Raw genomic sequence first — 15,607 nt, 5'->3', positions numbered from 1 at the left:
TATTTTAGCGTCCTAATTTGATCAAAATCGTGTTCAGCGCAACAAAATTACCCTTAGATGATATTTTCAGACATTTTAAACTACTTTTGAGGTTTTGTCCAGCTTTTGTATGGAGTGGATCCACTGTGCGCCGAGTATTTTCCGCAGCACTTTACGCTCGAAAACTCCGAATGCTCTCCTATCTGCCTCCTTCAACGTCCACGCTTTGTGGCCATAAACAGCGACAGGGAGGATCAATGCCCTGCATAAGTTGGCAACTACAATACGCCTTTTTACTTCATGGGAAATATTATTGTCGCAAGTCATAAGTGTACCAATGTAAACGAATTCTTCGACCACTCAAACACGTCACCATCAAGCGCTACCTCGGAACCAGCGAATTTGAAAGTGTGTCGCCTTGCTTCAGTCCATCTAAGGTCACAAATAGGATTGAGATCTCATCTGTAATCCGAATATTTAATTTTGAACCATCCAACGTCGCACGTATCAGCCTAATCAGTTTCGCCGGAAACCCATGTTCTGACATAATCTGCCACAGCTCATTTCTTTTTACTGAGTCGTACGCCGCCTTAGAATCAATGAACAAATGGTCTGCAAGTTGTACTGATCATCCGCTGGCCGAACAGCTGATCCGTCATTGATCGGCCCTCACGAAAACCAGCTTAGTATTCGCCGACGAAGGACTCCTCAAGCGGTCTCAGTCTGTTAAACAGACTATGCGACTGTATTTTGTACGCGGGTTTCAGGAGAGATATCCCCTGTAATTAGCGCACTCCAGTCTGTGCCCGGTCTTGTAGATGGGGTAAATGAATCCATGCATTCAGCCACAAATCTTGAACTGAATAATCATTGAATCTGCCGACGGCTGTTGATCAAACTCATCAACACCGAGTGAGAAGACGATAGTTAGGATGCGGCCGGCTCAGTGGACTATCTGCTTTAAATAGTTTGTCCTGTTCGGTGCTAGAATAACAGTACAACACATAATGCGATCGGGAGAGACATGGTTTTATTAAAGACGATGTTTTGACAGGCTACAGAAACGCTGAACAGCTAGCAAGTGCTTGTAGTAACTTGTTCCCCTTCTCATATATCAAACTGAATTCTTAGTTTTGGGATAGCTGTAAAATTTTTCGTAAAAAATCTTATGTTTCCTCTTTTGTATATTAAACAGGATTCCTAGTTTTAAAATTCAAACAAACTATTGTATCCCACTGTTGTATACAGGTATCTGCTACGCTGCCATGATTTCTATGCCAACATCTAAAACGTCGCGTTAGGGTCGATCCACAATAAACAATCAATTTCATTCAATTTTGTGATAGTCGAGTTCGTTTAATTTGCTGGTGCACCATGGTGTAGTTTCTGTTATTCATTGACATGCCCAAAACAACACATTTCTTCAATTAGCTATCCAATATTTTCACTGTTTAACAAATGTCTAAAAATTGAGTCATGCCGTACGGTATCTGTCTAGTGAAAATCGAGCTTCGAGCAAAACAAGCCGAACAATTTGAACTGTCAGTGGGGCCCATAATTTGTGTGCCCGCTGAGATGTTGATGATGTCAGTTCAATACAAATGGGATAGGGGTGCCATATACGTGGTTGTATATAGCACAGAATTTCTAGTTTTAAGATAACTGTAAAAATTTTCCTCTTTCATAAAAAAAAATATTTCAACATTGTAACCTCCTAGTTTTAAGATACCCAAAATGTAAAAACCAACGAATTTGGCACCGCCAAGCTTACGCATTTGTGCCTATCAAATAAACGAACTTAATAAAAAAAAAGTGCTCGTAGTAAACTAAATAAAACCAGCATTGAGGAAACATGCAGTTTACCTTATTTATTGCGATTAACGATCGGAATGACCTCTATGATCACCACCAACATTGACGTTGAAGATGGATTAGCTATAGGGGAACTCATATTTATCGAACTGTGTTTTAACGGATCAATCCTCTTGAAAGTGATATATTGCTTCAAACTTTTTTTTTCTAGAAAATATAACAAGATGATGACTTCGGCAAATTTGTAGAACTTTTGCGAACAACTTTGCTGAAGACACAAAATCCAACTGTAAGTTACAACTTGTGATTTGTTGATAGCGCTTGAAGTAATAGTTTTCGAAATAACTTTTTAAATGTGAGTAACTTTAACTGAACTGATCCTTCCAATTTGAACCAAATAGTCATTACCATTTTGTCATCGAATTGTTATAACTCATTAAAGTGATGAAAAATTACAAGGGAAAGACTTGAGATTATGGGCAGTGTAACTATCGTGTAATATGTAAATCATTACATTTCATTACACACCATAGTTGAGTGGTTTGCGCTAGTGCCTCTCACTCCAGTGGGTCTGCGTTCAATCCTTTGACAAGGTAGTTGACTATGCTATATTTCACCCTAAGGAGGAAAATTTGGTAAAAAAATTTGGTGTGTTTTAGTTTTAAGGGATTTGCGTCAAGCCGGCGCTAATCTGTTCCGACAATAAGTTAGTGTTGGTTTCTGATGAGGCGAAGCCGAAACGCAACACAGTATGAAGGTGAGAAATCTCTGGCCATGTCTTTATTCGGAAGGGAAGTAAAGTTGTAAAAGAAGTAGTTTTCGGTTACTTTTGCGCTTGTAAGTGACAAATTTGTAAGACCCTATATGTGGACCGAGATGTGGACGAACAAATCTCAACAAACATATGATTACGCCTTAAAAGCCAACTGTCAAAATTCCCTTTGAAAGGAAATTCCGGACAAATTGTTACTCGCCAATCACAGTTGGTAGTAAACAAAAGAGAAAAGTTTTCTCTTTCATTAACTGCTATGAACTGTGTTTAGCCAGTAACGGTTTGTCCGAAATTTCCTTCCAAAGAGAATTTTGACAGTTGGCTTTTAAGCCGTAATCATATGTTTGTCGAGAAATGTTTGTTTTCTATTTGCATAATAAAATACGATCTTCTTTTGTATCTAAAAATTGCACTGCCCCAAAAACATCACTTCGTCCCATTTAACTTTTATACTAGTTTGATATTTTTTATAATTTGGACAGCGAATCGGAGCAACACCTAGGAAACGTGATTTTTTTGTTAATAACAAAAAACAATAACAAACTAAACACACTGCTTGAAAAAAATTCCTGTTTGGTTTATTGATTCTCTGCGGTTTAGTAGTCGAAAGTCTTTGGTATATATACTGTAGCTACATGTTTGTGATTAGCGTGTATTCACTATATTATTTTGCGCAATCGCGCAACACTGCTGTCAGTTGAGAATCGCAGTTGGCCGTGTTCAAAATTAGACGTGCTTTTTGTCGGAAAAAGGAATATTGTTGCAATAAAAATGAATTCATACTGGAACCATTTAGGATTCCCAACTGGTTCCAAAATGGGTTTGACTGTTTTAGAGCCATATATGTCTAAAGTAAATCTTCAACAGGACGCAAAGAGCTGAAAATTTCGCCTTGTTCCCTTTTTCTTTCGCTAATGACTCGGTCACTTTTAAGTAAGTGGCAGAAAAAACTCGAAATATCTCGCATTTTATTTGAAAACCTCAATACTTTGACGTATCAATAGTTTTCAAAAACTAGCGATAAATAATATATTTAATGTTTTCAGGTGCCAAAGTGACAAATGTATCTGTCAAATTTGAAGGAGAACCTCGTTTTCATAGGTGAGCTTGGACCAAGAAAAGAAGCAGTTAAAATGCTGCCGCAGAGCAAATAGAGGTAGATTGTTCTGCTCCTAGCATATCATATGGGCCGATATGTGAATATCAAATCGCTAACATTACATCACCAGTCGCTCAGGCAGAGAATGTCAATGCTTCAACCGCTGTGATAACATCTGCTGTGCAGGTAACCATACAATAGAAAGAGAAACTTCTTAACCAATAGCGTCAATGTACACCGGTATGATTGTTACCGTGGGAGGTCAGTGCATTTTCTAATATTTCTACATGACAGAATTTATATTTTTGTTATAGAAAATGAAGGACGTTTTGGCAAATCATAAGTCATTCAAAACTACTCTATAATGAATTGAAAACCAACCGGATTCTACACTTCAACCAGATTCGCATGATGAATCGAATACTATGTGACTACAAGTTTTATGATATTTTTATTTATCGCAAGTAAGTTTCACAACCAGAATTTGACCTATCTACGGCGTAATGAAGAAATCAGCGTCTTAAGATATATCTAATCGCATCTTTTCATTGATTTTCAAATATTTTAATTTTAAACATAACTCGTACGAATAGTATCACGATCAAGGCTACGATCATATTGATTTAGAAAATTTCGACTGTCATATGGGACTAGTAGCGCCTTGGCACCAGATCATCGAACATATCTGATGATAATTCTAAAGTCTAAATAATATTTAAATCCCATAGTTTTAACTAGTTATTCGATGTTGTGGGTATCTATCATTAGCGGAAAAATGGCAACTGGCTAGAAACATCCTGGTTGCGTTCCCGCAACTGAAAGATTTGATATGTGTCAGAATTTCAGTGTCGTATTATCCACTTTGAATTCTGCCCCATTAATATTTTCCACAAAACATTGCGAAAATATATGAACGCGATGCTTTCACAGCCGTACAGATACCGCTGCGGATTCATAGCCTGCCGTAAGGCATCTTATCATTTGATTGTTTTCTCTCAGACACCCTCCACCGCGTGCGTTGCTTACCCATGGGAGTATTTCCGGTTACAAAAATAAAACTCAGTCTCGCGTCATTGAAGGATGATTTATTCATATTTTCCGGTTTGACTCTGTGCAAAACGTTTCTGAAATGGTTGATTAATATTCACAGCGTGAAAAAAAATTTGTACTGGATCTCATTTTCCCCGCCAGGAATCTTCCAGCTGAGGGAAGGAAACAAAACAGAGCGGGTAAAAATGCTAATTTTATCCTGTGTTTCCGTTTGTCACCGAGACGGGTGTTGGGTGAAGCAGAAGGTATCAGTAGTTATGAAGTTTAAGAAAAAAAACAATGACGATTACACTTTCAGAATACTGACGTGTTGGACGCGGAGCGGGTTGCTATGATTCAGGATCTTTTTGAGGTAATGGATTAAAGTACTTTCGTCGAAGCGCGTACTGTCCCTTTTTCGATTACACATGGTAATGTATGTACAGTGTTCTCATTTGTGACATATTTTTTGCTTTAAAAAATTCACGAAAATCAACCTAATTTTGAACTTACTTTGAGGTTAAAATGTACCAAAGTTCATAAAAACATCAGACAAGCTGGAAACGAAATGAACTTTCACACAAAGTAATTAGTTTAAAACTTTCTTGCGAACAACGATTTTGTGTCAGAAGCGAGGAAATTACTTCAACTCAACGCTGCCAGTAAATTGGAAAATTCATTACATACATATAAATAACATTTTATCAAAGAGACACACAAAAGTCACTTTATATTTATTCCCCCCCCCTCCGCACGACAACATCTCTACTGCTGCGCTGTGATCCGCAAACTCTTCACTAGAGCAAAAATAAAAACTGTCCCGGGGACCCCGTGAGGATTCCCATTTCACTCGTTTGAACCTTCGGGATGAAAAAGTTGTATATTTTTACGACATTGCCGCGCCATATCCCTTCGGAAGCAAGCTTTAAAAGAAGAGGAGGATGGGGGTGATCTTCTCTGTTGTATGTCGTTCACATCGGGTAAACATCATCTTTGTGTGTGCCTTGGCATTGAATCCGTTTTTTTGTGTGTCATCGTAGAGCAATTTAATTTATATGGAATTCCCCAGCGGGGACGAGACGGGGTTCTAGGTACAGTCGGGTTAGTTTAAGGGCGGTGAATTACGGGGGCTATGGGATGAACCATGTACCGAGATAAAACAATGAAGGGCCAACATACAATAGTTAAATGCCAAGAGCTTTAGGCTAAGAACCATCAGTTAAAAGTCAAGAAACAGAAGCCAAAACACAAGCGCCATCGGTTTCATGAGTTAACGTCTAAGAGCCAAAATCCAACAATCTGGGGTCAAGCATCATAAATCAATATCCAAGTTCCCAAAGGCAAGTACTAAACACCTATAACTTGGTATAGATTGCGCTCCGACTTCGTCCCTTAAATATCTGGCATACGCTTACCACAACATTACCAGAGTTCAAAGGTGAGACGGGTTTGGCAGTAACTTGATGAGAAGTGAGGTAAGCATGCAGCAGACTGCGGGGAAGAAAAATGACAGCGAACAACTTTGTTTAATCACTTAAATCCAAGCAAACATATGGAGAGAAATAGTACACAATATTGTTAGCTGTTGTTTCTAAAACCAACATGGCTGATCGGCGTTTTTGTGGATTGTATCACCTGGGAATAAAAACTCCTTGATTTCAAGAGCTTATTCGCGATTCTTGTGATTTCTCATCAGGGATGCGAACGGTACCGGTGAACTACATTTTTCCGGTATATTTACATTTGTACAAGCCGTACAGCCTGCTTCAACAACGCATCACAACTGCTCTTGCCAGAACGGTAGCCAAACCGAGTGCATTTTTCCGTACAGCACTAAAACACATTTTTGTTTTGCTGCTGTACTCCGACTGCTAGGTAAGAGTGTGTCGTAGTAAACTTTACCCTCTAGCTTTGTACACTTTTCTCTGCATAGTCAAAGGGAAAGCGTTGATGCCGGTCGTGGAGTAAATGAACCGCATTCATTGTCGTCGTTTGTGATTAAAAATATTGAAGAGATTGAAAATAATAAAAATTGTAAAATAAGGAAAGAGAAGCTGTACCGCTCGCGTCAGGTGGCTGTACTGGGGCAGCATTTTTTTGTCATGTTACTGCTTTGCACACAAGCTGCCGTACAGCGCTGGGCGTTCTGCACTAGCGAACGACAGCAGCGTCGTATGAGAAAGGAGAATGTAGGCAGAAATATTACAGCCGTACAAAAGGTAGGCATTTTGCATCCTTGTTTCTCATCAAGTTACCATGCTGTTTTATTATCGAGTTTTCCATCGGATTCTTCTGTCAGACTAGTGGCATTAAAGTTCATGTATTCGGGTCTTAGTCGCTATTTTCGTAATTTATATTCACGCTATTGTGATATTTTAGTCATGAATTGCATGATTCATGTTCATGATTTCAGGATCTTAGTCACGATTTTTGTAACTTCTCTTCATGTTATTGTGATATTGTATTTTACAGCTTACTTCACAGATTACCGGGTACCATACAAGTCTATCCAAACCGATGGTTCATGAACTGTGAACTGAGGAACTGCGCGTAAATTACCGTATGCTCGCCCTTCGACATTTTTCTTTCGCAGGCAACAATGGTTTCTTTATTCGGCATGTTATGAACCCTTTTATTACTATATCCTACATTAGATTCATATCAACACTCACTAACACAATTAATTGCACATTCTCTCAAATGCGCTCACAATCTCTCTCATTTCAAACGTACAACCGCTCGTTGCCTTCGCCATAACACACATTCTCACGTCCGAAAGTCTACCCTTGGTTATAGCAGCCTAGACTCATACCTTCAATTGGACCAATCAAACAATGACGCTCATACTCACTAGACAAAAAGTTCCACGGCGACATGACCGGGAACTCCAGTGGTATGGGGAAACTGACTCTTCTAGCATCTATCACTATAAATTAACGTTTTCATGCCCAACTTTTTTCTCATGCAGGTAGGGTTTGAAAACTATTTTTTCTTGAAAACGGTGAGGTCAAGAAACACGAAAAGCTTTTTTCATAAAGATAAGTGCTTCCCTAGCAGTGCTAGAAGCTACTCAATTTTCACCTTCCAATGCTCAATACAATTCTCCTAGAATATTTACAATAGTCCAATTGCGTGAAAATATAGCCAAAGACAGTCTAAATTGATAAGTTTTGTCAATTTTCAATAATATTGCAACATAACGAAGATATATGAAAAATTAATTTTCCGTCGTCAACGTAAACTGTCCCTGGCAGCATTGCTCCATCGGAATTCAATCAGACTAATTGTAATAACTTCAGTTCTAGAGCTGGTCCTTGCAACTATTAATACTCAAATGAAAGGCAATAGTCATATTTATTAGCCTTACTTATTTTTGTGAGCAAATTTTGCCTTAATCAAAAGTTATAGCTGTTTAAAAACGTTGTTGTCCACAAACAACATGGGCATGAATGGGTTAAGCATCAGACTCACGTTCCGTGCGCAATCATTCGAGAATACAGGTAAATATGCGAATGGCCAAACGATTCTAACATCGAATTTATGCACGCGAAGATTCACACGCGCTAGCGCAAGTGACAAACACGTTAACATATAAATGCTCGAGTTCTTCGCGATCAAACTATCCACGCTGGACTCGAATGCTAAAACTCACACCTTCCACGCACACAACACTACAGGACTCATAATTAAACTTTACATACAATGTCACACGCAATAATTACAGGTTTTCGTCTGGCAACCGGGGAAAGTACATCTCAAACGCAGAACTTATCATTTCAAAGATGGACTTGGATCCGCGTTGCCTGTGTTCAAGGCACCATAGCTTCGTCAGTCAGGTCAAGGATGTGTGAAACCCGCTAGGCCACCACCCTCGGCCCTAGCTGGCCATAAAAAGATAAAAAAAGTGAATAGTTATTGTTATCCAAACTATTAGTAATAAATTTTGCTTTTTTAATCTCGATAACTTCTTGAATTAAAAACGTTTCTTCGAAAGATTCGCAACACCGGTTTTCTCCGAGGAAACACAGTACCTTGCACTTTCATACAAAGCTAATATTTAGTGATCTGCTTTTTGAAAAATATTTTTGGATTCCACACTGACTCCTCGAAAATATTGACTAGGATAAGAAACTAGTAATTGGCATACTAACGATGGGATCACAATACATGAATAATATTTCATGATACATGAATAATATTTCATGATTTCGTGGACTATTTCACGAGCACGGATATTGGATCGTGACCAATATATTAGATATCATGAGTTAGTTTGCGAAGATTAAACACGAATTCATGAATAAAATTCCGAATATCGTGAAATAGCTCACGAGAAAATATCCAGAATATTTTTCTTTTGTGAACTAAGCTTCCTATATCTATGAAAAACATCATTAGACACTATTTGGTTTTATGAATAATATTCATAAAGTTGTGAACTAGTTTGTGTACAGAAAATAGAATTAGAAATGATTTGGCGGAAACCGCGACTGAAGTTCAAACAAAACAAAAACAAATATTGCCACTAATAAAAGCGCTATACTGGCGTTACACGGAAAAAAATCCGTTCATAAATTCATGAACAAAACGTCACGATTTCGTGAACTGAACGATTTACGAAAACCGGGACCAAGTTTCTGAAATTATGAATAATAAACCTCGTATTCATGAAACTATTTGCGTTTTCTAAAACCAGGATTAAAGTTCATGATTCCAAGATCTCAGTCGCGATGTTCGTTATCTCTATGCACGTTATCGTGATATTTTAGTCATCTTCACTCATGACTAAAATATCACGATATGATGCCTGCTCATGATTTCAGGATCTTAGTCACGATTTTCGTAATTTCTGTTCATGTTATCATGATATTTTATTTTAGAGCTTACTTTTAAAGAGTAATGTAACTAATGTTCATGATATCAGCAGTTTTATCATGGTATTCGTAAATTCCCTTCGCTTTATCGTGATCTATTACTTTTTGGTTACTAATGGTTTTTTTGCTCGGAATAAAGTGACAATATGAACTGGATCATTAAAATAAGACTCATTTGCGATATCTGGTTTTGTGAACTATATCACGCACATTATTTTGGGTTCTCAGTGTAGTTTTCGTTTTCTGTCCGGACATCACAATGAACCTTAATCAGATAAATAACGATGTTCGAGGTTCTAATAGCTTTTATATATCTACTACTCGTACCTATTACTAGTAGCTAGCATACCTATTACTGGGTATTTCATAAAAAAGTGTATGGAACAAAAATGATTCAACGAATAATACTCCAACTTTTGTGATAGAGTTCACGTAAAAAATTCATTACCATTTTGCATGAAATTGTAAATGAATAGGGATATCTTCTAAATATCCCAAGCACGCAAATAGATACTAGATAGATCGTAAATCATGTACTAGGAATCATGAACCAGTTCACGAATACATGAAAAATATTTCATGATTTCGTGAACTATTTCCCGACCACGGATATTGGATCGTGACTAGTATGTTAGGAATCATGAACAAGTTCACGAATACATAAATAATATTTTATGATTTCGTGAACTATTTCACGAAAACGAATGGTAAGTTGACTATTATACTAGGTATCATGAACCGGTTCACGAATACATGAATAATATTTCATGAACTATTTTACGAGCATGGATATTGGATCGTAACTAATATATTAGGAATCATGAACCAGTTCACGAATGCATGAATATTATTTGATGATTTTGTGAACCATTTCACGAGCACGGATATTGGATCGTGACTAATATATTAGGGATCATGAACTAGTTCACGAGAATTGAATGGATTCATGAATAAAATTCCGAATTTCGTGAAATAGTTCAAGAAAAAATAGCCAGACTAATGTTCATAAAGTTGTGAACTAGTTCTCGGCGGAAACCGTGACTGAAGTTCACAAAACAAAATCAAATATTTCCATTAATGAAAGCGTTATGCGGGCGTTACTGAAGGGAAATTGAAGATAATTATAAAAGCCATGATTTTTGGTCATGTTCCTGTTTTCGTTGTTCCAGAATTCATGGCACTTTATTCACGATTTTGGGAACTTTTTTCTGCGCATAAGATATCCAGTTCGGTTGAATTATCCATATAATTTGAATCCCGACGAAGGGATTTCATTCCGAATGGAAAAATATTGAAACAATTTCAAGCCGTTCGTTCATCCCAGTACAGAAAACGGTTAAACGAATCAGATTTAGAATTTAGACGCATTTAGCAGAATAGCTCAACACAAGAACATTCAGATCAATATCAGTTAAACCCTAATTATGCAAGATGGTTATCATCTCGCCTGGAAATTACACAGAGCAGCACCATCATCTGGTAGCAGCTTGAAACGGGAAAAATCCTTATTTAGATAATCGGTTTAATCCGCGTCACGCATTATGAACCCTTTCATCTTGAGAAACGGTGCTCGTACTTTTCCTTACTCTGAATTTTGTGAAATAGGTATTTTCGCAGTAGCTTGTAGCTAGGAGCATTTCTGAAATATAAAGAATCACACTAGAATCTTCTTAGAAAATCAATTAAAAATTGCTTTCTAATGCTCTCACCAGAGAGACATTGTGAAACGCAAACGAAAGTTCTAATGTAAACGTACCAAATGGACACATTTCCTAGAAAATCAGCTTGTCAGAAACGCTAGAGCACCGCACGTAATGATTATTCAGCAAAAACCCCGCCTCCTTCAACCGACTAAAAAAGAGCAAATGAAATAAACAAAATGTCACTCACCGCTAATCTTATAACTTCGGCTACTCCCCTGCGCTCCAGCCGCTCCGCCACCACCAGTACCATACTCGAAATTTTTCATCTCATACGAGTTAGGCGAACGATCATCGATTTTACTATTGGATTTGGACCGATTAATTGAAGCCGGTCCAGGAAATCCCGTCACCGTCAATCCTCCGACACCACTAGCTCCCGCCGCCACAAGACCGGCCAAAGCCGAAGAGGACGGAGACCGGTCCACTATTGCACTTTTGATTAAATTCAAATTCTTCATCGATTTATTATCTTCCTCACTTTCACCACTCACCGCTGAACCGGCTATCAACCCGGATCCACCCAGTTGATTGCGAATGTTTTTAATCAACAGTTGCTGATTTGACGAGTGATAGCTGCCGCTGGGGGTTAGTTGCTGCTGTTCCGTTACCCCCGCGAAGGATGGCTTGTTCCGGTGCAGTCGAAACGAACTCGAACGACCAAAGTTGTTGTTGTTACTTCCTGCCACAAATCCGTGCCCGAAGGATCGGTTTCCACCACCGTATGAGGAGTGTGGTGAAGCAGCAACAGAGTAACTGGAACGACCGGCAGTGGTGTCAGCACCGGGTGCATTGGCGGTTCGACTGTAGCGACACTTGGTACCGCGGGGGATGTCCTGGAACAAATTGAATAAATTAGGACATTAAATGAAGAATAAGAATACTTTAAATTAGAATAGAACTGAACTATCTAAATTTAAGCATTTTTTCAACGCTTCAAACTCTAGTATGATCTTTTTCGAAAATGTAAAGATCCTTATTTGACAGTATCGGCCTTAATTGACAATGGTTTTAGCCACATGGGTTAGCATTTTTGACTCAAACAAATTTAAATAGATCAGCTTATCGTCCTAAATATAAACAAACACCGAATAAAAATGAGCTAAATGACCTTCATTCCCATCAACCGACCGTCCACCTACCTTATCCTCTAGTATGTTGGAGAACAAATCGACATGGTCGTCCTCCTCGTTGAGCATTGCGAAAAAGTCTTTGAAGCTGTCGGGAAACGATGCCGGAAATTGTCCCGCAGTGGTGCTGCCAGTGGCAGCGGTAGCAGTACTACCGGGACAAGAAACCTTTCCATCTTTAGCGGAAGTGTTGCCGGTAATGCCAAACTGATGGGTTTGCTGCTTTTGATACTGAGCTCGTTGGAACTGTTGTTCCGGTGGTTTCTGTTGATTTTGCTGCTGCTGCTGCTGTTGATGTCTAACGTCTAATCTGTTACCGCTACCATCCATGATGGTCATCTCCAGTGCCGGGTGAGGTTAACCTGTTGGCGCTTGTATTATCTACCGGGCGCTGTTGTTGCCACTGTCCAGTTTAGTGCGCTGTTTTCCATGGTACGAGTAGACTATTGAATCTGTAACGGTAGGAAAGAGAGAAGAAGTTTCTTAGATGATTTAGGAGTTTTATTTTTGAATCTGTGAAATATGTTTTGAAACGCGTGAGGTGGGCCGGGTCGACCCCGCCATGGGCGTCAACCTTAGAGAGGCGGTAAAATCTTGATCTGCTTTATAAAATCAGTGGAATAAAACGGAATATCTCTAAGAGATTTTTGGTGCTCCTGGAAGCGCTAGAAACTCCCCGTTTGATCAGAAATTTCTAAGACCAGATGTTATTTGTTTCAGTTTTGTGTCAGTACTTTCTCGAGCTGTTATATTTGGTGACATCTTATGAGACAAATTTTTGCTTTTCCAAGAGAATTATCGGAGTCGCACTCTTCCCGTGCTTTATCGAGGGTGTATGGCATAGCTCTCTTTAGTTTTTTTCCATTAGAGTGCTTAGAGCGTCTTTTATGGGAATGCTCCGGACTCTCTGGTTGTTAATGGACTCTTTTCACAATAGGTACATTTTTCAGCACTCGCAATACACGTATCATTCTAATGATTCCCTGAGCACTTTCCACAGTATTTGCTAGTACAATACATGTCGCGCGGTGCAAATAGCCGAACGTAGTCCCCCCCAAAGACCACCCATCCTTCACTAGATCCACCCATGACAAACTCGAATCGGTGACTACACCGTCGATCTGAACATTGTCGGCAGGCATGTAGACGTTGTAGTACTTCATAAAATACTTCTCGCTAGTAATGCCATTTGTTTGCTTTAGACGGGATATCACAAACTTTGGCGAACTTTCGAAATATTTGTCTCGGTTGAATGCTTCAGCGTTAGTTCTTTCGAAATCTTTAGAATACTTAGCGGTTGATCTGAAAGGCGATCGGATATTCTCGGACTCAGTTCAGTTTTAAACGGGAAGTCGGGGTCTTAGATAACGCATCGACATCCACTTTACCGTCAGTCGGGTCTTTTTTCAGCAGAGTTCAGGGCCTAGAGCTTGGTGTAAAGTGAAAACTTTAAGAATGCTAATGAAAAGACAGAAATTACGGAAGATTCGAGAAATTGAAAAACGCGCCAGGGGATAGTAAAGCAAAAATGTCATCATCTATATTTACTCTATGTATGGCAGGATGCTATCAAATGGCAAATGTGTAGAAACCTTTAACAGCAACAGATCACAAAAGTATCTTTGTTTCACCTGCTTATGCAAAAATATGGCATTACCCAGCATAACTGAAATGTGGTGGCGGTTGATGATTCGAATGACCGTAATTAATAATTCACCAACAGCTCCTAATATTTTTTTCAACAGTATATCTAGTCTCTTAAATAAAACTCCGTCCGTCGCCTTCAAACACCTAGCGTCGACTGATTTCGGAATTTTGTATGATAGAAGCGGGTTGAATCTCTTCCCCTTCCCTTCTTCGTGGTACAATGAATCTCTTCACAATAGGAACATTTTTCAGCACTCCCAATACACGTGTCATCCTAATGATTCCCTGAGCACTTTCCACAGTATTTGCTAGTGCAATACATGAGGCGCAGTGCAAATTGCCGAACGTAGGCCCCCCAAAACGTGTCCTGTGTGATTGCCATTCACAATCTTTATTCACTGGAGCAAGAGGTCCCGGGAAACAGTCAAATCCCGTCCTTCACTAGATTCACCTATGACAAACTCGAATCGGTGACAACACCGTCGATCTGAACATTGTCGGCGGGTATGTAGACGTGGTAGTCATTCATAAAATACCACTAATGTCATTTGATTGCTTTAGGCAGGATATCACGATTCTGTGTTTATCTTGGCGAGCTTTCTAAATATCTGTCACGGTTAAATGCTTCAGCGTCAGTTCTTTCGAAATCTTTAGAATAATTAGCGGTTGATCTGAAATCAAAAATCATTATTTCTTAAAAGTAAAGAAATTCTGACATTTTCAATAATAAACGAACTCAACATTCAAAACCGGATGTTCTGAAGTGATCTTTAAAAATTTCACAGAGTTTACTCATATTTAAAAGTATGAATCCTTAGCTCACTACATAAATATCAATTTAGAACAACATTTTACCCGAGTATACTCAAAAACAAGGCCGTCTTCAGACCACTGTTGAACTAATGGACAAGTGTAAATAGATGTACAGTAGAAGGGTTCCACAAGCTGCTCTGAGACTATCCTTCAAATTTGTATGGGGAAAAAACAACATGGTTACAGATTCCACCATCAGGTGGCGCTATAGGCGCAATATGATCTGAGTTGATCCAAAAAAGTTTGGCCAAGAGCTTGCGCAGGATACTAGTAGAATTCTAACAGATTAACCCGACAGAAACAACATGTGGTAATCTGAGCTTCATAATTGCCTAGCGTGGTTTGAGAATGAAGAGTGTCTTGACAAAGGAGGAATGATGAAGTAGGGCGGGTTTTCAGTCCACCATTTGAACGATGTCTAGACCAGAAAAAAAACTCTTCGTGTAGCGTGATAGGTTTAAACGAATCAAGAAGTTTCTTATGTCGTGAGTATTTTTAATACACAGGAACCACAATTTTTTAACCAAACCGGTTATTCGTAAATTAAATTAATTGGTGAAAAATGTGTTCGTTATTTGGGATTTGAATCGTAACCAGATTTCTAATTGAAATTAATTTTGTCAAAGTAGTTTAACAAATATAAAAAAATATGTGAACTAAAACTATTAGTCAATAAATAGGTAGGTTCGTAAGGTTATATTTACGCATGTTCTCGGTATTGCAAAAACTCTCTGGAGTGAAGGTCTCAATAT

At 38.7% G+C, this 15,607-nt stretch overlaps 1 protein-coding gene across 4 annotated transcripts in view; it reads right to left on the bottom strand.

The window, feature by feature from the left end:
* The window catches only part of LOC131687790 (uncharacterized), a 161,440-nt gene that overhangs the window by 76,184 nt on the left and 69,649 nt on the right, over nt 1-15,607 (bottom strand). For all 4 annotated transcript variants that reach the window (XM_058971886.1, XM_058971899.1, XM_058971893.1 and 1 more), the window contains exons 2-3: nt 12,408-12,847; nt 11,456-12,101 (exon numbers count right to left, since the gene is read on the bottom strand). In XM_058971886.1, the coding sequence (XP_058827869.1) occupies nt 11,456-12,101; nt 12,408-12,734 (973 nt within the window). In that variant the 5' untranslated portion in view covers nt 12,735-12,847. The remainder of the gene's footprint in view (nt 1-11,455; nt 12,102-12,407; nt 12,848-15,607) is intronic.

The sequence above is a fragment of the Topomyia yanbarensis genome, chromosome 1 (genome assembly GCF_030247195.1).
Source record: "Topomyia yanbarensis strain Yona2022 chromosome 1, ASM3024719v1, whole genome shotgun sequence".
NCBI lineage: Eukaryota > Metazoa > Arthropoda > Insecta > Diptera > Culicidae > Topomyia > Topomyia yanbarensis.
This window is presented reverse-complemented; position numbering and strand designations above follow the sequence as displayed.